Genomic DNA, 24,014 nt, shown 5'->3' with positions numbered 1-24,014 from the left:
AGCAAGTCTTCAATTTCCCTCACCCCTAGAAGAGAAGCTTTTCACAGTGCCCGTTAAAGTCATAGATGGCCTCCAGAATGAAAGATACTGTCTATAGCCACTCTATCTAAGTGGGGATGGTCCTGAAAAAAGTACCACCTACTCCCTAATTGAGTATTTTGTGATGCATTTTCTAAAGCAGAGAACTGTAAATTATTATGTATTTATTACATTTTGTTACTTTATATTTGAAAGTATTATGTGCTGATATTTTGGCGGTTCTTTTTGTAGCTCCCATAAGGAGATCAGCAGCAATTCGTGGATGTGCCACTAAAAGTATCTGCTCTCTCGGCACCCAGAGGATAGAATTTGGCACCCTTAAAATGAAGTTCAAGTATTCATGTGTATTCGCCGGAAGTACACATCTGCAAAACGGATTGGTCGCTCCTTTGACTGTTGCACTCGCAGTAGTAAAATATTTCGCATCACAAAAATGAACATAAACTGAGATTAAAATATGGTCGGAGGTGATACAAAGAGTATATTAAATATTACTATATATTTATATTATTATATTGTTATATCAGTTGACATGACTCATTTTTGCTGCCACACTCAGTTTTTTTTAGTACAATAGAGTAGCACAACACACTTTGCCCCTGAATACAATCACGTCACATATGATGGTCCCTGAAAATTTAGCTCTACACACACAATGACCTGGCGTAGCTATAGGAGAAGCGGCTGCTTTGGGGCCCAAACTCAGAAGGGGCCCACCCAGGAGGAGGACTAAAAGATTTTATTGTCAGGGGCCCCTCCACAGTATTATAAAATAACATTATACAGAGAGACACTGTAGGAAATGAACAGAGCGGCTGCCGGGCCTCGTCTGAGAGAGAGATCTTGACTAGCCACAGGAGTGGGGGTTGCATGGGAGGAGGGGGTTGCGAAGAAGTTTCGGATGGGGGGGTATTAAAAAATGTATTGTGAAGCCCAGTCATTTCTAGCTATGCCACTGCATCTAATAATAGTGTCACATGCTGCCCCTCCTGAAAATAATACTATAGAATGTGCCACACACAAATTGCAGCTACTTTATTAGATACTATAGAATGTTCACTCTTGTTTGGACTTTTCCTTCAGTACTTGGGTGTTGCTCCGCTGTTGTTCCCTCCAACAATTTTCAAGAGTTATGTCATTTGCAGAGGAAAGTTGGAACAATAACAATAACATCTGATGCAATGACCTCAGTCACAGATACTGAATAAACTGAAGTGGGGAAGAAATGTCAGAGCCGAGGCAAAAGTTACATTAAATATTAAGATCTATTTCAGATCTTGAGTAAGCTTGTAAAAAAAAAACATACATTTCTTGTACTGATTCTGAATTACACAATGTTTCCTTTTCTACTAATGTATAAAGCTAGAAAAAATAGAAATAAAAAAAAATACTGCTGTTTTCTTGTTTCACTGGAGCATGGACTAAAAGAGGTATTCTGTATTTTGAGAAGTCCCACAGCGGTGATTGGAGAGGTGGCCACTAACATTGTCAGACTAAAGTCCATTGGGCCCACCAGAGGAAATTATTCTGTGGGGCGTGGGCCCGCTCTCTGTGTATATAGGACCTGTATAATTAGGGCTCTATTATTGCCAGAGCTTGGGCCCACCGGAAGATTGTCTGGTTCTCACATGCATGTCTTGTTCTACATTTCATGGCAGGGTCCTGTTCTTCAGAAAGGAACAGGTCTAAAAGTTGCCAAGAGGTTCAAGAGCAGATGCCTACTTTTAGCGTATCTGAAAGTGATGACTGTCTCAGGTCCCGCAGAGTCAAACACCTCCCACCACCTTCTCAGCTGCCACAAGCATCTGAAGCTGCATCAGTAGTACCTAAAAGTCGCCGATAGGAATAACCCTTCAACTACCAACTGGTTAAGCCTGGGCCCCTTAGCAAACTGCTGAAGGGCAGCTTCTGCTACACTTTGTGCAGCAGGGGCTCCCTCCATTTTCATCCACCCGTTGGGCCACGCTCAGTCCTCTTCCTGAGGATGTCCTGATGCTGACTACTACAATACATATGTAACACCCCAGAGTTGTGTTACTACATGCCTCTACCCCGCTACTATCATCTAAGAGCCTTCATACTGTCATCAGATAGGATTTTGCTCATGTCCTCCACAAAAGTACATATAAAACTATGTTTAATGTAATGGTACATGTAATTATCCTGGTTACCAGCAGGTGGCAGCATCATTGGTAGAGATAGTCTTAATGTTATGGCAGTTCAGAGTGGAACAATCCTGTTCTATTCTGCCACGCACCCCCCCCCTTCTAGAGAGAATTGGGCTAATCCTTTTTCCTGCACCAAGGGAAGAAAGTAGACGTGGCCATATACCCAGTCTGAGCACCCTCAGCTCTGCTGGAGGAAGAAGCAGAAACTACAGGCAAACTCCAAAGTTCTAGGGAAAAAACATCCCCTGAGAAACCATCTGTGAGATAAGTCCAGAGACCTAGGAGAAGCCTATTCCTCCTCAGCTAGTCTGTCCCCACACTGCAGAGTTACAGATAAGTACAGAAGCTAACCCTGCCACAGTTTCAGAGCTATCAGACGTTTATCCTGCAAGCTCCACATTTAAAGCAGAAGTACTTATTCCTGCCAATCATTGCCAAAACCTGCTGGGACCAAGAGACCAAAGCTGTATACTGTTTGGATGCAAGTTATTTCAAGTAAACCCCAAAAACAACAGAACAGCAAATATATAATACAAAGATAACACATTTTTATTAGACTAGTAGTTTAAAATATAGTTACATATACATACTGTATGTTAGCAGCATTACATTCACAGGAAAAAGTACCCGCAGGACCACTACCCATGGTACATACAGGTAAAATGATCCTATAATTGAAGGGATAAAATAAATTCCAATAACAAATAAGTAAAGTACAAAGTGCTACAGTACAAATCAATACATACAGGAGACAACAGTATAAAGTGTACAGACCAAAGTAACCCTGAATCCCGGCACGTGTTTCGCGGTCGCTTTCTCAAGGGATATGTGTGGTGTATGCTCACTACCTATATATACCTTATTCATTAAGTTGATTAGATGCACATGGGGAGAACACCTGATACGATCAAAGTGTGAAAAGAGGAAGAGGAAGTAGCGTGCGCTCCAGGCTGGAACGCACAGCATCAGTTCCGGTTCCTCAGGTGTCCGGACACATATTTCTTGGATATCCATCATAAAACACCAAAGAAAGTGGAGGAAGTAAAACATAATTCGCATACAAGCTGGGTCAAATAGAAATAATAAACCAAACAGAGAGACGGATCCGGACACTCCACGGAGGACCGCAGAACACAGACAGGAAATCCGCATTATCGCGATCTGCCCCTCCTAGTGTATAGGCGTGAGTGCGGTCCTGCGAAAACACGGGAGCGCATCAAAAATACTTTAGTCACGCGATCTCATGAGTTCAAGGACCTGTGCCAAGAGATCTATCGGATTGCGTTCCACAACGAAGCACATACAGTTGTCATCGCTAGCGCTCCCTCCAGAGTCGCGTGAGCGCACAGCGCTATCCAATCTCATTAGTAAGCCAGAAGCGCGTGAATAGACAAGTGACTAAATTCAGGGTGTAATTTAGGTTTCGAACACAAGATGGCGCATGGAATATGCCTACAGTATCTCAAGTGGTGACCGAGCGGCTTCATTCCTGATACCAGCTACCCTCATCCCTACAACGGGCTCCCCGCTCTATTTTTATTTTTTTAAATGTTTTTTTTTTTTTGCTTTAAAATAAAATGTATTATATTACATTTAATATACCTTTTTAATTTATGGATTGTCCTTGTGCCCGTTTTTATTCCCCTAACAGGGATTTGTTACAAAATACAAGGCTAGGAGGAGACACCCTATAAATAAATAACATACTGCAAACTACTGACCCTACAGTACATGGAGCACTATATATATATATATATATATATATATATATATTTCTACAGTATCTACTTTATGTCCCATTTTGCCTAAACGACAGTATCGCTACAGTACTGTATATCAGGATACCACACACACCCCTGCAGCCTCGTCCTTATACAGTAAATATGCTGAACATACTGTACTGTACTGTATCTACATATTGTAGTATCTGTAGATACTATACACTATCTGCAGGACAGTATGTTGCTGCTGGCACAACGCACAACCAAAGTCTTAAAAAGAGCAAAGGGAATATGAATTATTACCTATAATTATTTTTCCAATGAATTATATGTTCAGTATTATTAACTTAATGAATAATTAAAAAAACAGAAGTGCTGAGTGGAACCATACACAGTACAGTACTGTAAATCACTTTCCTCTTCTACATCACCACTTCATCCATGATCAAATAAAGCAATGCTAGTGGAAAGGGGATAAAAATGTTAAGGAGCAGGAGGTCACTGGGGCACTCCTAAACACCTAGGGTCATTGTTTTTAATTAATATTTTTTTTTAAATGGCAGCATCTTTGTATCCTTACAACAACTAACTGTCATTTTCTTACAATTAATCCATAATGCTTCCCTTTCAAATTGGAAATTACAATGGGATGCTTCCAGAGTGAACACTTGCATTTTTATTTTAAGTCCAGACCGTACAGAAAAAATAAAAATAAAATCATGGATATATTTTTGCATATGAATTATTATTATTATTTATTATTATTAAAGCGCCATTCATTCCATAGCGCTGTACATATGATAAGCGGTGCACATACATAATACAGACAATTGCACTAATCATAAACAAGACGAGTTACAAACTGGTACAGAAGGAGAGAGGGCCCTGCCCGTGAGGGCTTACAATCTACATGGTATGGGAGAAGGACACAGTAGGTGCGGGTTAAGTTGGTCATGGCGGTATAGAGGCAGCAGGGTCACTGGTTGTAGGCTTGTCTGAAGAGGTGGGTTTTCAGGTTTCTTTTGAAGGATTCCACTGTAGGTGAGAGTCTGATATGTTGGGGTAGCGAGTTCCAGAGTATGGGGGATGCACGGGAGAAATCTTGGAGTCGATTGTGGGAAGAGGCAATAAGAGGAGAGGAGAGAAGGAGGTCTTGTGAGGATCGGAGAGTGCGTGTGGGGGTGTATCGGGAAAGTAGCTCAGAGATGTAGGGAGGGGACAGGTTATGGACGGCCTTGTATGTATTTGTTAGTACTTTGAAGTGAATTCGTTGGGCAATGGGGAGCCAGTGAAGGGATTGGCAGAGGGGAGAGGCAGAGGAGTAATAGGGTGAGAGGTGGATTAGTCGGGCAGCAGAGTTGAGGATAGATTGGAGGGGTGCGAGAGTGCTAGATGGAAGGCCACAGAGGAGAATGTTGCAGTAGTCTAGGCGGGAGATAATGAGGGCATGTACAAGCATTTTCGCAGATTCAAAGTTAAGGAAAGCACGGATGCGGGAGATGTTTTTGAGTTGGAGGCGGCAGGTGGTGGAAAGGGCTTGGATGTGCGGTCGGAAGGAAAGGGCAGAATCCAAGGTCACTCCAAGGCAGCGGGCTTTGTTGACTGGGGAGAGTGTGCAGCCATTGATCATGATAGATAGGTCTGTTGGGGGGGTTGAACAAGATGGGGGAAAGATTATGAATTCTGTCTTATCCATGTTAAGTTTTAGAAAGCGAGAGGCGAAGAAGGATGATATAGAAGATAGACATTGTGGGATTCTTGATAGTAAGGTGGTGATGTCTGGACCAGAGAGGTAGATTTGTGTGTCGTCAGCGTAGGAGTGATACTGAAAGCCATGGGACTCTATGAGCTGTCCCAGGCCAAAAGTGTAGATAGAGAAGAGCAGGGGTCCTAGGACAGAGCCTTGCGGGACACCAACAGAGAGGGAATGAGACGAGGAGGTGGTGCGGGAGTGGGAGACGCTAAACAGTCCGGTCTGTGAGGTATGATGTGATCCAGGAGAGGGCCAGGTCAGTGATGCCAAGAGATGAGAGAGTTTGCAACAGAAGGGAGTGGTCAACAGTGTCGAAGGCAGAGGACAGGTCAAGGAGAAGGAGGACAGAGTATTGTTTCTTGGTTTTGGCTGTCAGTAGGTCATTGGTGACTTTGGTAAGGGCAGTCTCGGTCGAGTGGTGGGGTCGGAAGCCAGATTGTAGGCGGTCAAAGAGGGAGCAGGAGGAGAGGTGGGAGGACAGTTCTGAATGGACATGTTGTTCAAGTAGCTTTGAGGCATACGGAAGAAGTGATATGGGGCGATAACTGGACAAGGAAGATGGGTCAAGTGAAGGCTTTTTGAGGATGGGTGTAATGGTAGCATGTTTAAAAGCAGAGGGGAAGACACCAGAGTTTAGTGATAGGTTGAAGAGATGAGTTAGGGCTGGGATAAACACTGTGGTGAGGTTAGGGATGAGGTGGGATGGGATTGGGTCAAGTGCACAGGTGGTCAGATGAGATTTGGAGAGTAGAGTGGAGAGTTTTTCTTCTGTAATGGTGGAGAAGCGGGTTTTGGGAGAAGAGGACTGAGCAGTTGTGTAGAGGGTCTGTGGGGACTGTGTAGTAAAGCTTTCTCTGATGTTGACTATCTTTTGTTTGAAATATTTGGCAAAGTCCTCAGCTGAGAAGAGAGGAGAGGGTGGGGGCGCTGGGGGACGGAGAAGGGAGTTAAAAGTGCTAAAAAGTTGTTTAGGGCTGTGTGACAGGGAAGATATGAGAGATGAGAAGTAGGCCTGTTTTGCATCAGCGAGTGAGGATTTGAATATGAGAAGGGATTGCTTGTATGCGGTGAAATGATCTTTAGAATGGGATTTCTTCCATCGCCGCTCAGCAGCCCTGGAAGCTTGTCTGAGTTTTTTGGTCAGGTTGGTGTGCCAGGGTTGTCTGTTGATTTTCGGGTTTTGTTGTGTGTGAGGGGGGCAACAGTGTCCAGAGCTGTACTTATTGTGGTGTTATATAGGGTGGTAGCAGCTTCTGGGTCTTGGAGGCAACAGATGGTAGAGAGTGGGAGAAGAGAGTCAGAAAGCAAGCGAAAGTCGAGATGTTTGAGGTTCCTGCGGGGGTGTGCTAGTGTGTGGACCGGGGGAGCTGCAGAAGAGACCAGTGAAGAGAAGGTGAGTAGGTTGTGGTCGGATAGGGGGAGAGGCGAATTAGAAAGGTTAGATAGGGAGCAGAGGCGGGTAAAGATCAGATCCAGAGTGTGACCATCTCTGTGGGTGGGAGCTGAAGACCACTGTGATAGGCCGAAGGAGGAAGAGAGTGACAGGAGTTTAGAGGCGGCCGAGTGGCAGGTGTCAATAGGGATGTTGAAGTCACCCATGATGATAGTGGGGATGTCGGCAGAAAGAAAGTGTAGTAGCCAGGTGTTAAAGTGGTCAAGAAAGATGGTGGCTGGGCCTGGAGGGCGGTAAATGACGGCTACTTGAAGGTTGGAGGGAGAGTAGATGCGAACAGAGTGTACTTCAAATGAGGTGAGCGTAATGGAGGGTGGCAGTGGAGTTGGGCTGTAGGAGCAGGTGTCTGATAGGAGAAGACCAACTCCTCCACCATGTTTGCAGCCGGGGCGGGGGGTGTGAGTGAATTGAAATCCACTATAAGAGAGTGCAGCAGGGGAGGAGGTGTCTGAGGGTGTCAGCCATGTTTCTGTGAGACCCAGAAAGGAAAGGTTTTGAGAGATGAACAGTTCATGAATGTACGACAGTTTGTTACAGACAGAGCGCGCGTTCCATAATGCTCCTGCAAGAGGAACCAAAGGAGCAGGGGTCAGAGGAATGGTAATTAGGTTTAAGGGGTTGCAGAAATTTGTAGAAGGAGATTTGTAGTGGGACATGGAGGTGATAGTGGGGATTTGCTGAGGGGGTCCTGGATTTGGAGAGATATCACCAGCAGTAAGGAGAAGCAGAGAAAGTGTTAATAGATGAGAATAAGAGAGGGCATGAGGTGTCTGTGTGTGTTTGGGAAGGAAGTGTTTTATGTTGCAAACAGGTTTGTGCAAGCGGTCAGATGAGAAGGTAAGATGGAGGAAGAGATGAATAGTTCCTTGCTGGGTGAATGGATGTGGGGGTATTTCAGGAGGTTGTGGAAAAGTAGGAGGAGTAAGAGGAAAAATGTAAACATTGTTAGCATTGACTATGTCTGTAATTACCTGTGGTCCCCTTCTGGTCCAATTCTGGTATAATTCAGTCTGTGCACTTAAGAGTTGCACTTGAGAGATGTTGCATTTGGAAAGACCAAGGTCTGAAAAGACCTAGGACCTTAGATTTATACCACTCAGTGTTCAATCAGGTGTGACCAAGAGGGGAGGGGGCTACATTTGTCCTAATCAAGGAGGACCAGATACAGGGGTGAAATAGTCAATGTAAACAAATACTCAATAAATCCAGCAGGGAAAGAGACATTAATAGTTCAGACAAGACATACCAGGATTTAGAAGGAGAGATGAGAGGGATGGACAATATCAGACTGTGGAAAAGCTGGGTGTAGCAGTAAGCTTCAGACAAGACATACCTGGAGATGAGAGAATTGGGTGATGGTCAGTAGGCAGTGATGACAAAGTGGATTCAATATCCGTAATATTACATTCTGGTATAATTCAGTCTGTGCACTTAAGAGTTGAATGTATATGTGCATACTGTATAAGAATACGATAAAAGTCCAGAGGCAGTAATATAACTTCGCTATAGCGTTTATTAATATCATAAAGGCACACTCCAAACACTCTGATCAATACAGTAGCATCGCAGGATCATAGTGGGAGTAGTATCTTAATAAACCAATACAGCAGCAGTGCTGGGTAAGGTTTAAATGTTGGATTACACTCTGTATCCACTACATTATATATCTGTATACTGTACACTGCTCTATTACATATCTGTATACAACACTATACTGCACTGTAGTGAGCAGATAACCACTACACAAGATCCACGATTGCCAGCTACATATGTGTGAAGGCTTAGGCCTGGATTTGTGGGAGGGGCTGAGGTCCGCCTCCAGCCTATTTAGGGCACCCCTCTACCTGACTCCTGCACCGTCCGAGGTCTGAACTTTGAGAGAGAGAGAGAGAGAGTTACTTGTGGAGTTAACTGAGAAGTTGCTTACGAGTTGCTGTTTTTCTTCTGAGGTTCATTGCTTGCGGGTCCAGGATTTGGAGCTTTCCGGTTCCATCCGTCCGACTTCACCTGGTTCCTTGCGGGTCCCGTTTTGCCCGTTAAACTGTGAGTCTTGTCATACGGTACAGCACAGGGCCTCACGGCTGCCCCTGTACCAGCTCGTTCATTTCACCTTTTCATTGTCAAACCATGTCACAGTTTCACTCCAGTCACGGTTTCATGTTTACTACGTTTTCCGATCATGCATGCACACGGTCACCACACCACATCCCCACTCCCAGCGCTGCCAAAACACGTTGTACCGGGCTCCCATGGCAGCCTCCAACGCCGTTCCCCTCCTCACCATCATCCCACACTTTCCTTCCCCTCTCACACAAATATGTACATGTATCATGCTGTCACTTGCGGGGACCATTCTGTTACTTTTGCTGGATAAGTCGCTCCCCTCGCCCAGCTCAGCGGCACGCCCGCCCTCCCACAGTCACCAGTGGCTCACCGCAACCCGACCGCTCCATGCTCCCCCTCCACACACCACACCAGCGCCGCGGTTCCTCTCTTCCCCGCATCTCCGTCCTCCTGCCGCGCTGCCAATGGCGTCCGCCGCGTCCCGACGCCCGGTTTGCGCATGCGCGGCGGGGGCGCGGCGCGTGCGCGGCCGCGGCGCATGCGCAGTGACCGGCGGCCGGCCGGATGCCGCGCACGTGCGCTGTGCGGGGGGGAGGGGGAGCCGAGGGGTGCCGCACATACACCCCTGCACCAGGCACCTCAAGATTCGGCTACCGCTCCCCTCCATCAGCCAGCACCTTCAGGAGGGGGGCGCCACATCCTCAAACCTCAAACGTTCACACAAAGCACCAGAACACCCGCATGGGAAAATAGAGGAAAACAAAAACAAAACCAATATATAAACTCGCCATATGGGAAAACAGAAACCCGCCACATAACAAAAAAAAAAAAAAAAAAAACCCCATATGGAAAACAGAAAACCCGTCACATAAAAAAAAAAAAAAAAACCCGCCACATGAAAAAAAAAAAAAAAAAAACCCCCACTTGAAAAAAAAAAAAAAAAAAAAAAAAAACGCCATATGGGAAAACAAAACCCCGCCACAGGGAAAAAAAACAAAAAACCAATATGGAAAACAAATAAAAGGAATCATCACAATTTTTAAACCCGCCAAAAAAAAAAAAAAAAAACGCCATATGGAAAATAAATAAAAGGAATCATCACAGTCAAACTACCCCCGGCTTCTTTTCTACATTTCACACCACATCCACCATACCGGGTCACCATGGCAACTCACGGCGCAATCCTCTCAGGTCATGCTAACGTCCAGACCGCTGTCAAACTCTCGTCATAACACTTCTGTCTACCCCTCTTTTAGGCGGTCAAGCTCATTCTTATTTACGCTGCACGTATCCTGTGATTTTTTTCTGGCTACCAGGTACGTACACCTGCTCAATCGTCTATTTTTCCTACATTTCACTCCATCCCGTTAGGGTCAGCGTGCTGGCATTAGGGGTATCGGAATCCCACTAGAGTATCCCCCTCTTGGCTCCGCCATCAGTCAGTGGTCCGCGAGGCCAACACCCCGCCTCACACGCTCGGAGGCAGCCACCCATCGCGCCACTCGTTAGTAAGCCGCCTCGCTGTTGCATAGAGAGGGCCTCACCTGTCACTCCCTTTCCCTAGTCCTGTCTTACAAGTCACCGAGAGGCCTCACACTCCTGCCACCACGTCAGTGGCCTCATCAACCCCTCGCGCCAACTCATAGATAGTGCCTCTCAAGCCGCTCGGCAAGTAGCAGGGCCTCATCTGTCACCATCTTAGGCTTAATTATTTCGCCATCCGGCATAGCTAGCTTGCCAGCACGATCCTGTGTTTCCCCACACTAACAAACTATTCTGTTTTAGCATGTCTCTGGAAGGAAGTGAGAACTTTTCCCTTCCTGGCACTCCGGCCAGATCCATCACCTTAGCCCAGGGAGACGATCTTTCCAGCCCAGCAGCCATCAGATCCTGGACAGTTCCGCATATCACGACAGAATTGAGGAGACGGCAGATTCCCTTCCCCGCCACGGCAAGGAAAGCTGAGCTTTTCCGTCTACTGCGCACGTCAGCCAGTAACGCGGAGGCAGGGGAAGGACCCAGCCAGTCCAGCACGGGGGACATACACGCCATGCTGGCCTCTTTGATGACGTCCATGTCCAGGGTCAACGACAGGTTAGAGAAGCTGGAGTCGGTCACCACATCCCTCTCCTTGGCAGTGCCACCACCGGCGGCGCCACCGGCACCAGCCGGGTTGCCAGTGGCCGTGCCATCCATCAACCCAGATGACCAAGAAGTCAGCCCGGCGCACATGATACCGGAGCACTTGAAAAGGGACATTCTGGAAGGTAAGGATGTGAACCTGGCCTCCCTCCTAATTGCCTCTCAAGACATTGTCGAGAACAAAACGTATGCCTACGACGATGTCTCGGTTGTGGTCAAAGCTAGGGATGCCCGCCTCAATAGGAAATTGTCTATTCCAGAATTTGTGTTGGCTTTCGGCATCTACAGGGAGGTCATCTGCACGGTCTACCCCAACAGAAGGGAGGAGCTCGACCTCTACATGCACAAGCTGGTGGACCTGGGCAACAAATATGGAGGGTCGGCATTCTATGACTACCATAGATCTTTTTCGGCAAAAGTGGCGGGGGCTTTCTCCCAGTACGGAGTCCGCTCCAACTGGGCCAGAATCGACACCGTCATTTTTTGCCGACACTTCGCAGGCCTGAGGACGCCAGCTTGCGTGCACTGCTCCTCCACGGCCCACACCACCAATTTCTGTCCGAATGCGGCGGACAGACAAGCCCCCTCTCAAACGGCCGGCCCCTCCGGGGTCACGGAGAAATCAACCCGGGACAAGCTGGGGCGGCCAATCAAGTTTCTGGGCAAGTCCCAGATCTGCAACAATTTCAATATGGGATCCTGCAATTACAGCGGGTGTAAGTTGTTGCACATTTGTACCAATTGTTTCCGGGCACATGCTAAATCAATGTGTCCAAATAAAATGTTTTCCAAACAGTATCTATCGACCATAAATATGCCGGTTTTTACAGCATTCATGTCTCAGCACCCATCCAGACATCTCACGGATTTCCTGGTGTCAGGTCTGACCGAAGGCTTCCACACGGGCATCCTGCACATGCCGACAGGTACCCTGGAATGTCCAAATCTCCTATCCGCCCAAGGCAACCCCACCGCAATTGACGCCCTCATAGCCCTGGAAGTCGCAGAGGGCTTCGTGCTAGGACCATTCAAGACACCCCCATTCACCACATGGCGCACCAATCCCATTGGCATCGTCACCGGGAAGTCTTCCCAGAAGCAGAGGCTAATCATCGATTTATCGGCACCACACGGTTCAGCCGACCCCAGTCTAAACTCCCTCATTCCATCGGAAGAATTCTCACTCCAATACACCACCATAGATCACGCCATCACCGCCATCAAGCAAGCAGGGGTCGGAGCATGGCTCAGCAAAACCGACATCGCCAATGCGTTCAAATTGCTACCAATCCACCCGTCACTGTGGCACCTTCATGGCATCAAGTGGTCCGGAAACTATTATTTTTTCTCCCGGTTGACCTTCGGATCCAAGAGTAGCCCGGCCATTTTTGACACATTCGCGGAGGCACTATGCTGGTTGCTCTTGAACGTAGCAAGATGCCCGATGGTCTTGCATTACCTTGATGACTTTCTACTCGTGGAGGAAAACAGCTCCCCTCCCGCCAGCCTCAGGGCCACCATCAAGCTGTTCGGGGAACTTGGGGTACCCATCTCCTCCAAGAAAACAGAAGGGCCGGACACATTCATCACCTTCTTGGGCATTCAGTTGGATTCGGCCTCCATGCAAGCCAGTTTGCCACTCGGGAAGATCCAGGTTATTCTCAACCACATAGACAATTACCTTCAACTCGGCAACTGCAACCGCAAGGAGTTACAGTCCCTATTGGGGTCCCTGAACTTTGCCATGCGCATCATTCCCCAGGGTCGCTCGTTCATTTCACGGCTTCTGCACCTTTTCCCCCTTTTTCTTCACGACTCTCACAGGCTGCCCCTGGATGCCCACGCCACTGCAGATCTGGGTATGTGGAGGAGATTTCTGTCCGCCTGGAACGGCAGGAGCATGTTCCTCCCTCAGCTATCGGACTCTTCCCCATCTGTCTGGTCGGATGCGGCATCCACCACAGGCTTCGCGGCCATTTGTGGGAACGATTGGCTGTGGGGTAGCTGGCCTCCTGCGGTCCAGGGTTTGGAAGGATTCTCCACTACCTCGGCTCTGTTCGAGATCTACCCTATCGTGGCGGCCGCCGTGGCGTGGGGTCATTCATGGGCAAACAGGTCGGTCCGATGCTACTCAGACAACCAGGCGACCTGCCAGATCATTAACAAGGGTCGGTCCAAATCCCTCACAATCATGAGGTTCCTGCGCAAGCTTACTTGGTTGGCAGCTTGCAACAATTTCTTCATACACTGCTTCCACGTCCCGGGAAGGTGCAATACGGCAGCTGACAATCTGTCTCGTTTCCAATTTCAGGCGTTTCATCAGGCTCTCCCGTCAGCGTCACCCACGGCCTCCATCACCCCGTCATTTCACCAGCTCATTCTGGATTAGATGTCATCATGCGCCATAGCCAGTCATTATCCCACTCTGCACTATCAGACAACACACGCAGGTCATACAACAGAGCATTCGCACTGTTTAACAAATTCCTGTTGGAACACAGCATCACGCACCCATTTGTCATGACTTCCCTGCTAGGATTTGCTTCTTTTTGCCACCTCAAGCTCAAACTGTCATACAACACCATCAAGCTCTATCTCACCGGTATCCAACATCACATGCTAATCATACACCCCAACAACATCAGTTTCATGGCCTCACACCAGATCAAAACCATACTCAAGGGCATTCAGAAGACAGAACCCGCACGGCCGACACAGAGACTGCCCATTAACAGTCACATTTTCAAAGCACTATCCGACTTATTAGACTCCAGTCCTTTTGAAGCTGATACCAACTCCATCATCAAAACAGCGATGTACCTGGCCTTCTACGGATTCCTGAGGCCCGGGGAATTCACCACGACCTCGGCGACCCAAACTACACATTGTCTGCTAGCCTCCCACTTGACGAAACACGGGGATCATTATATCCTAACCTTACCTCACTCCAAAAGCAGTCAGCTCTCACCCGTGAACATTCCATACTACCCTACGCAGAACAGATGGTGCCCAGTCGGGGTTCTGGACGCATACAAACAGCATCACAAGTTCCTACCCTGTCAGCCACTACTTCAACTGCGTGGGTCTGTACTCACCACCACCACCTTCATGACCTATGTCAGGTCATCCCTCACTCAACTAGGCCTCAACGCATCCAACTACTCTGGGCACTCCTTTCGGATCGGGGCCGCGTCCACGGCCTCCAGTGCCAACATCCCGGCTCATGTCATTAAGAGATTGGGGCGCTGGAAGTCGTCCGCTTTCGCACGTTACATCCCCAATCCAACACGGGAGTTAAGGAATGCTTTCCAAAACATGTCGGGTTGAGTTTTCCTGTATATCGAATACAATAAACGGTTTATCTCATTTTTGCCCTCTTCTTTCTCAGGCCTACCTCATCCTCGGTTTCGGCACACCACAACCGACTACGCTTATTCCCTGATTTCCTAGGTTCTTCACTGTACTACCGTAAGTGCCTCACACAAGTGTGAAGGCTTTGGCCTGGATTTGTGGGAGGGGCTGAGGTCCGCCTCCAGCCTATTTAGGGCACCCCTCTACCTGACTCCTGCACCGTCCGAGGTCTGAACTTTGACCCTCCCACCACTCCACTCATTTAACAAACTCATTTCTTCCACATCTCTTTCCTTGGGTGGGCCCTCTTCTTTCTCAGGCCTACCTCATCCTCGGTTTCGGCACACCACAACCGACTACGCTTATTCCCTGATTTCCTAGGTTCTTCACTGTACTACCGTAAGTGCCTCACACAAATATATATATATATATATATATATATATATATATATAAATATGTCCCCATCGAAAACTCTCCCCGCCTGAACCCACCATAGCACAATCTCCCAAGATCCAGAGTTCCGATGTTAACTTTAGATTAACACTGCCATCTACTTGCTTCGTTATGTATTGCAGCTGCAGTGATTGTTTCGTTCATAGCGAAGGGTGAGAACTCGCGCTTTAGTAGTAACGTTATGCGAAAAAAAGGAGCGTTAGCGATGGTACAACTGTACATTAGATAGGGGGGCACCATTGATAGGGGACAGTGAACCAAAACCTATAAGCAAGGTATACAAAGTATCTAGAGAATATATAACTTGGTGAAATACAAAGATGAATCAATGCACACATTTAATAAGATCATAAAAGCACAATAAAAACAAGGGGGGCAAAAAAAGAGAAAAAGGGGATATATAATAAAATAATTATGAAATATATATATATATATATATATATATATATATATATTAAACGAGACATATGAAAAGGCATGATCAAGCAAGTATGACATTCTAAGTGAAAGTGCAGGTGCAATACACACGTGAGGTGCTCCGTGCCAATTGAAAACCACGTGATTATAATAGATGTATCCATAGATGGAATACCCTCATTTTACACCACCATTCAGGAATATTAAATATACAGCAAAACTTCTTTAAACCCATCCTGTTAAAATGACACTGATATTTTCCATGATCAAATACCGTACACTCCTTCAGAATATTTTCATGATCATGTACCAGATATTTTATTAGTCCACATAAAATATGTGCCATTGAGAATCCAATATGCAACCTAATGAAGCAAAAGCATAAAAAATATATAAAACATCGACATAAAAACAATATAAAAAGGTCAAAATAGATGAGAACGCCACTAAGACCAGTAGAGGACAGAAAAAAACAGGAAATGACAGAACTTATCCAAGAAAAGGAGAAAAACTAAGGGCCTCATTCAGACCAAACGGTATTACTGTGTTTAATTCAAAAATCCACTTGACTTCTTTCTGTGCTAGGAGTTTTTTCCAATCTCCACCCCTCCCGCCAATCAGAACTCTAAATCTCTTTGAAATGTATTAGTTTTTTGTTGCTTTATTTGCTTTTCCCATACTTTGTAGGCTTCATCTATTTCACACTTAAAAGTCTCACGATCGGTATCATTCAACATGGTTCAGATGTTCATCTAAAGTTCTCAACTCCTTATCGACTTCAGAAAGCATCATGTCATTAGTGGTAATGAGTAACCGCATAAATGTCCTGGAGCAAAGGTTGCAGGCTTCTTCCTATTTAGTATTTAGCTGTTCCATACCCAAATTATGGGAGGGAAATACCTGCACCCTCAGGCCACAAGGAATCAAATTCTTCTGAATATTTTGAAAGGCGGCCCAATGATCTGAACAAGAGATTCAGGGATCGTGGTTATAGCGACCTTTCGGCAAAGCGTCTAAAAGAGACCAATTGCTACAAAATCTGATTAAACAGAATAAAGATGACTAAATGGTGAGATATATCACTTCATATAATTCGGGGCACAGAGAAATTGTTTCTATTCTTAGGAAACACTGGAACATTCTACGAATGGACCATACTTTGCAATTATCTTCCTGCCAATCCAGATTTAGCATATAGACGCAAAAAAAATCTCAAAGACATCTTGGTTCACAGGTATTATGGAGGTAGAACCAGGGGCGTAGCTATAGGGGGTGCAGAGGTAGCAGTCGCTATTGGGCCCAGGAGCCTGAGGTGCCCCAAAGACCCTTGAACCACATAAGAAGACACCTGTTTTATAGAAAGTGCATGTTGGTCAAGTTACACCTTTGGCTGGAGGGAAGGGGTTAGGTCAAGAATTTGGCATGATAGGGGGTGCAGTTTCAATTTTTGCCTCAGGCAGCAAGAAGGCAATGTGCTTCCCTGCCCCTGGCCACAAAGCACTGAGAGAAGGGGGGCCCAAGTTGAACTCTTGCACCAGGGCCCATGAGCCTTTAGCTACACCCCTGGGTAGAACCCTAACAAATTGTTAGGCTCCAAAGGCCCAAAATAGGGATGCCGCCCGTGCGGCGATTGTGTAGCCGGCCCGAACATTCTGAGAACGACCACATTCACAGTTAACACGGATCAGAGATCTTATGAGATCACACACACAATCTCTTGTACAAAGATAGGTGTGTTATATATAGCAAGCTGTCCTTGTAATCTTCTTTACGTAGGCATGACCACAAGACAACTGAAAAGACGCACTAGAGAGAACGTCCTCGGGATCATTGGAGCTAAAGATGAAGAAGATCTCTCTAATTTGAATACCATCCCCAGACATTTTAAAGCATATCATAACTGTAATGGTTCACTCCTCAAGGTAAGAGGGATTGATAGAGCTCTGATTGGCGGGAGCGGTGGAGATTAGAAAAAAAACTCCTAGCACAGAAAGAGGTCAAGTGGATTTTTGAATTGAACACAGTAATACTGTTTGGTCTGAATGAGGCCCTTAGTTTTTCTCCTTTTCTTGGATAAGTTCTGTCATTTCCCGTTTTTTTTCTGTCCTCTACTGGTCATCTATTTTGACCTTTTTATATAGTTTTTATGTCAATTTTTAATATATTTTTTCATGCTTTTGTTTCATTAGGTTGCATATTGGATTCTCAATGGCACATATTTTATGTGGACTAATAAAATATCTGGTACATGATCATGAAAATATTCTGAAGGAGTGTACGGTATTTGATCGTGGAAAATATCAGTGTCGTTTTAACAGGATGGGTTTAAAGAAGTTTTGCTGTATATTTAATATTCCTGAATGGTGGTGTAAAATGAGGGTATTCCATCTATGGATACATCTATTATAATCACGTGTTTTTCACTTGGCACGGGGCACCTCACGTGTGTATTGCACCTGCACTTTCACTTAGAATGTCATACTTGTTTGATCATGCCTTTTTATATGTCTCACTTTATATATATATATTTCATCATTATTTTATTATATATCCCCTTTTTCTCTTTTTTGCCCCCCTTGTTTTTATTGTGCTTTTATGATCTTATTAAATGTGTGTATTGATTCCTTTGTATATCACCAAGTTATATATTCAAATGTCATCAAATGGTGATGACCCCAAACTTTAATCCCCAGGCAACGTTTCGGCCTACTCAATGAGGCCTTTGTCAAGGCCTCATTGAGTAGGTCGAAACATTGCCTGGGGATTAAAGTTCAAGTTATATATTCTCTAGATACTTTGTATACCTTGCCTATAGGTTTTGGTTCACTGTCCCCCATCAATGGTGCTCTGTCACCAGACAAGGATTGGGAATATAGGGCACATCTAATGTATGCGTCCCATTGTGGAACGCAATCCGATAGATCTCTTGGCACGGGTCCGTGATCTCGCGAGATCGCGTGACTAAGGTTGTTTTGATGTGCTCCCGTGTGTCACCACCAGACATCTGAGAAGCTCTGACAGAAGCCTTTCAGAACCTCCTCCTTGAGCTTCCTTTGCTTTGCTTTCAGTTCCTCATCTCGTTAGCCTCTCTCAGCTGTCATGTAGTTGTACTGATTGCATCCCTTTAAATTCCTCCCCATAGTGCATCAGTTTGCGGTTTATATTACTTCCTGGAGTGTGTGTGCATGCTGATCCTACTTCCCAGTCTTTTACAAGATAAGTGTTGTGCATTAATTTGTGTTTTTCTGTTTGCTGGATCCCAGGTGACCCTGACTCCCTCCGTATCTAGTGTAGGGAGCCGGTGGTCGTGTCCCCTCACTATTATAGGGTGTTCAGGTGTTATACAGTCGAGGAACGAGGATATGCGATCATCTACCATTGGGATTTTCGCATAGGCTGAGCAGTCAGGGAGAGTGCCAGGTCTATGCAGGGGTCTCCCTTTTTGTTCCTTAGTTTTGGATCCAGTGAGTCGTATATTCATTTTGTGTTGTCTTGTTTCCTGTACACCTTCCGTGACACCGTGTTCTCGCGGGACAGCATTCACTCCTATACACTAGGAGGGGCGGATCGCGATAATGTGCTCCACGGTGAACCGCAGACCGGATTTCCTGTCTGTGTTCTGCGGTCCTCCGTGGAGTGTCCGGATCCATCTCTCTGTTTGGTTTATTATTTCTATTTGACCCAGCTTGTATGTGAATTATGTTTTATTTCCTCCACTTTCTTTGGTGTTTTATGATGGATATCAAAGAAATATGTGTCCGGACACCTGAGGAGCCGGAAGGGATGCTGTGCGTTCCAGCCTGGAGCACTTTGTACTTTACTTATTTGTTGTTGGGATTTATTTTATCCCTGCAATTATAGGATCATTTTACCTGTATGTACTATGGGTAGTGGTCCTGTGGGTACTTTTTTCTGTAAATGTAATGCTGCTAACATACAGTATGTAAATGTAACTATATTTTAAACTACTAGTCTAATAAAAATGAGTTATCTTTTGTATTATATATTTGCAATTGGCGTCACGACAAATACAGAATATTATCCCCCCGTACCTGGCCACTGCACATATGTATGGCAGGCTATGCTGAGCAGCCCAGGCCCCCCTGATAGCAGCTGCTATGTGTAAATTTTTAATTTTTAAGGGTATTTCAAGGATATATGCTGTGGAGTTACATCACTCCAAATGAATAAATGTAAAGATTTCTCTACATATCTGAAAAATAATATACATATATATCCATATAAAAAAAAATATTAAATAGTAACATCGTTGATACATGAACAAATAAAATAGGACAAACATGGAAAGAGTAGGGAAGGAGGGAGGGAGGAGGGAAGGAAAGGTAAAGGAAAAACAGGTAAAGGAGAAGATAATGGTTACCAGTCAAAATAGCAATTTAGTAAACCTTTTAGAAAATGGTCTATGTACAGACCTCTAAGAAACATAGAAACATAGAATGGTATGTTTAACTCGACTCAAAATAAACACAAATAAACAATTAAACACAGTCCCCTAAGAACAAATTTGTCTTTTCTGGTGTCAGATATGAAGTCCATTTTTCCCATGTGTCCTCAAATCTTTGCACATTATGGGCTAAAGTCCACCTCATTTTTTCAAAACTCTGTACTTTCTTGACCTCCAGAAACCAATCCTTCAGCGTTGGGGGTTCTTTCTGCAGCCACTTCCTCGGTATTAGTATCTTGGCCGCATTGAGGAAAAGCATACATAACTCTGACTTGATATCAGCATGACACACATCAAACCAATTAAACAAAATCAGATGTAGAGAAAAACTTGTTTTAGTTTTAAAAACCTCATTAACAATTTTGTTAATCTTTTCCCAAAAAGGAAAACAATTAGAGGACACTTATACCAAATATGAGGGGTTTCAACAAGTGCAAGGTTCCCTTTTTACTTAGATACTGTATAAAGTGCAGTTAGTCATGACTATGGAGGGGGGAAAAAAAAAATTTAGTAGATAGGTCCCCATTTTAAGTTTTACTATGGGACACCATGGCGAACCACGCTGCGTTTTTTTCTCCGGCCAAAATTACAGAACACTTGCCATTACTTGGCAATAATTTCCATTGAAATGTATTAGTGCCGGATCCGGCATTAAAATTGCTGCATTAACAGATCTGGTTTTCCGGTCAGACCTTTAAAAATGTGCAAAAAAAAATACTGTATCTGTCTTTGTGGATGATACGGATTTACGGATCCGGCAGGCAGTTCCGGCAACGCAAGTGTGAAAGTAGCCTTAATGAAAGCTGTTATTATAAGGCAATTACAGATCTTTTGACAGACTGACTCAGGTATACATGCCTAGCTTTAAAAAATCTAGCAAATAAAAAAATATGACAGTTATACTTTAAGCAGTTACATAAACATCTAAAAATTCACCAAAACTTTGAAGAAATATGACAATAAAAATCACAAATCGGCAGAAAGAATAAGTTATTGAATTTGGATACTAAGTCACAGCTCTGAACAAAAATAACCAGTAGATGGCAGTATAATACCAGGAATACTCCATGTTTCCGCCTCTCAAGTTTCATTTAACCCATCAGGGGTCGGGGGAATGAAACTTAAAAGTCTAAAACTATTCACAATTCACTAATCTTTCAGAATGATGTTTGACATTCTCGGGATTCCTTCCTAATGTATACAGATTTAATTGAGATGAACCCTTATTATGGGCTATAGCCCAATGTGTAGAAAGGCTGTGATTTTGTCAAGGCTTCTAAAATCATTAAAAACCAACTGATGCAAGGTTTCAATGAAGTGACCTTTATGGTGAATAGGGTAGAATGTGGATTAAGCCCGTATATCAAATAATTCTGAAGTGATGTTCCAACGAGCCAGTGGGGAGGAGGTCGCTGTAATACTAAAAAAGGAGGACACTCTGAAGGAACCTCATCGCGTTCTATCCGATATTCAATACTATTCATGGGTGATTGAGGATCCCACTACTTACTATTGCAGTGCAATCAATTTATATCTACGGCGGCTCACTAGGAATTTTAAATAAGGCAAGTTTCCCACCACCGGCATAGTTCCGGCAGAGGTGTAACGATATATGCAGTCACCCACTTCAGACCTAAGTTTTTCTTGAAGAATAAAAATTAATCCTCACTATTATAGTATTTTTTCGATTAAAGGTCCTTTATTAACCTCTTCAGGACATAGGGCGTACAGGTACGCCCTTATGTCCTGGTACTTAAGGACTTAAGTGTATTTTCGATCACCGCCGCGTTGCGGGCGGAGATCGGAACCCCGTGCCTGCTCAAATCATTGAGCAGGCACCTGGGGCAAATGTGCCGGGGGGTCCTGTGAGCCCCCATGTATGTGATCGCAGAAAACCGCAGGTCAATTCAGACCTGCGGTTTTCTGCGTTTCCAGGTTATTCGGGTCTCTGAAGAACAAGATGGTGATGGTGGTGTGATTTCACCCCACCAATCACCATCCAGCGATCCTGAGAGGTGATGGTGACATCACCTCTCAGGATCGCCTCTGATTGGTTGGTGGGCGGGACGGCACGAAATTCAAATGATGCAGGTGCTCCTCTCCTCCTCCTCCTTTTGTGTTCCGGAGCCGAAGGAGAGAGGAGCTGCCTCCACCCGTCTCGTGGATCGCTGCCAGCAGCACCCAATCTGTGCCCCCAGGACCCGATCTGTGCCCCAGCACCCCCCATCAGGTACATAGGGAAAGCATAGGGAAAGTTTGGGTTAGGCAGGGAAACTAAAGGGAAAGTTAGTTTTGTTAACTTTTATTGCATCACCCTAAGTTAGGGTGTCTGGGGTCCATAGCACACTGTGTGACCCTAGACCCCCCAGGGGTGCTGTCGCTTGCCCCCCCCCCCAAACTTTTTTGGGGTGCAGGATTTATTTATATTTTTTTGTATACGCTGACTGTGGCCGGCACTGTTAGCGCATCACACACCCCACCGCTGATCAACTTCGGACGGTTGATCAACGGTTTTGAAAAAAAAATAATCACATTTTTTGCCCTTTTTTTTAGTTATTTATTTATTTTTCTGTTAGTTTTAGGGTGAGTTCGTGAACACCCGTGCCCCACACACACGCACACCAAATAAAGATTTCCACACACGCACATACACACGCAGACACACATTCCCCTATGGCCCGCCGGACCTTCTCGGCCGAGGAGGCATATGCCCAGCCTGCCTCTGACTCCGAGAGTCCCAGTGAGGAGGAGGATGATCCCACATTCCTGTTGTCATCCGCATCCTCCTCATCATCTAGCAATGATGATGAGCCCCCAAGGTGGCGGAGACGCCGCCAGGCGGAGCAAGGGGACCGCCATGTTAGGGACCCTGTGGCCCAGCCTAGTACGAGCAGCTCTGGGGCTCGTACTGGTTTCCCGGCCCACCAGTTAAATCCACCTGCGGGTGAACTAGTCTGGTGTAGTCTAGTGTAGCCCAGAACTAGTCTCGTGTAGCTCTGATTTTGTAGGCCAATCAGGAATCCAGATTTCCACAGTGGGCTACACTGAATATGACTTTTTTTGTCATTTTTTCAGTGACCCACTGGTAAATCTGATGGTGGAGCGGACGAACCTGTACGCCCAACAGTTTGTCGCTCAACACCCGGGCTCCTTTTTGGCCAGGCTCGGTGGCTGGACGCCGGTCAGTGCAGCGGAAATGAGGACATTTTGGGGCCTAGTGCTGCATATGGGCCTGGTCAAGAAACCGAGTGTCAGGCTGTACTCGAGCGGGGACGTCCTCTACCAGACCCCACTTTACAGTACGGCCATGACACACTCCCGGTTTGAGGCCATCCGGAAATGTCTGCATTATTCCGATAATGCAGCATGTCCCCCCCCCCCAAGGTGGATAACTTTTATGCCAGTATCCCCTTGTTCCAGTCCCTTGCCGCCAGCGCGGCCTCCCTGCCCACCCCCTCCAGGTACCTATCCCCAGGGGTGAGACCCGTGCTCTTACCACTGGAAACCTGTTGCTGGTCAGGTATAAGGACAAGAGGGATGTCCTTATGCTGTCCACAATTCATGGTAACGGCATCACCCCTGTCCCTGTGCGAGGTACCGCGGCAACGGTCCTCAAGCCCAATTGTATCGTCGACTACAATCGGTATATGGGAGGAGTTGATCTCTCTGATCAAGTCCTCAAGCCATATAACGCCTTGTGCAAAACCCGGGCATGGTACAAAAAAGTTGCAGTCTACTTGGTGCAGGTTGCCATGTACAACTCTTTTGTGCTGTCCCGAAACGCTGGCAACACAGGGACATTCCTCCAGTTCTATGAGGCAGTCCTTAAGCCCCTGATCTTTTCGGACCGGGAAAGAGCAGGCCGGAGTACCTCGGGAACTGTAGGCGCCCGGTGCATCCCTGGCCGACACTTTCCAGGTGTGGTCCCCCATACTGGAAAGAAGAGATGAACCCCAAAAAAGTGCAGAGTGTATCGCAGGAGGGGGA

General features: G+C 45.7%; 1 protein-coding gene across 2 annotated transcripts in view; it reads left to right on the top strand.

Moving 5' to 3' along the window:
• The window catches only part of LOC122928973 (phospholipase A2 inhibitor gamma subunit B-like), a 30,424-nt gene extending 12,424 nt beyond the window's left edge, over window positions 1–18,000 (top strand). The window contains exons 5-6 of one of the 2 annotated variants that reach the window (XM_044282336.1): window positions 17,339–17,484; window positions 17,752–18,000. In XM_044282336.1, the coding sequence (XP_044138271.1) occupies window positions 17,339–17,484; window positions 17,752–17,814 (209 nt within the window). In that variant the 3' untranslated portion in view covers window positions 17,815–18,000. Of the gene's footprint in view, window positions 1–270; window positions 1,420–17,338; window positions 17,485–17,751 lie in introns of those variants that run through there. The other variant, XM_044282337.1, reaches the window with a different exon arrangement.
• The last annotated feature ends 6,014 nt before the right edge of the window (window positions 18,001–24,014 follow it).

This window comes from Bufo gargarizans, chromosome 2 (assembly GCF_014858855.1).
Source record: "Bufo gargarizans isolate SCDJY-AF-19 chromosome 2, ASM1485885v1, whole genome shotgun sequence".
Taxonomy (NCBI): Eukaryota; Metazoa; Chordata; class Amphibia; order Anura; family Bufonidae; genus Bufo; species Bufo gargarizans.
This window is presented reverse-complemented; position numbering and strand designations above follow the sequence as displayed.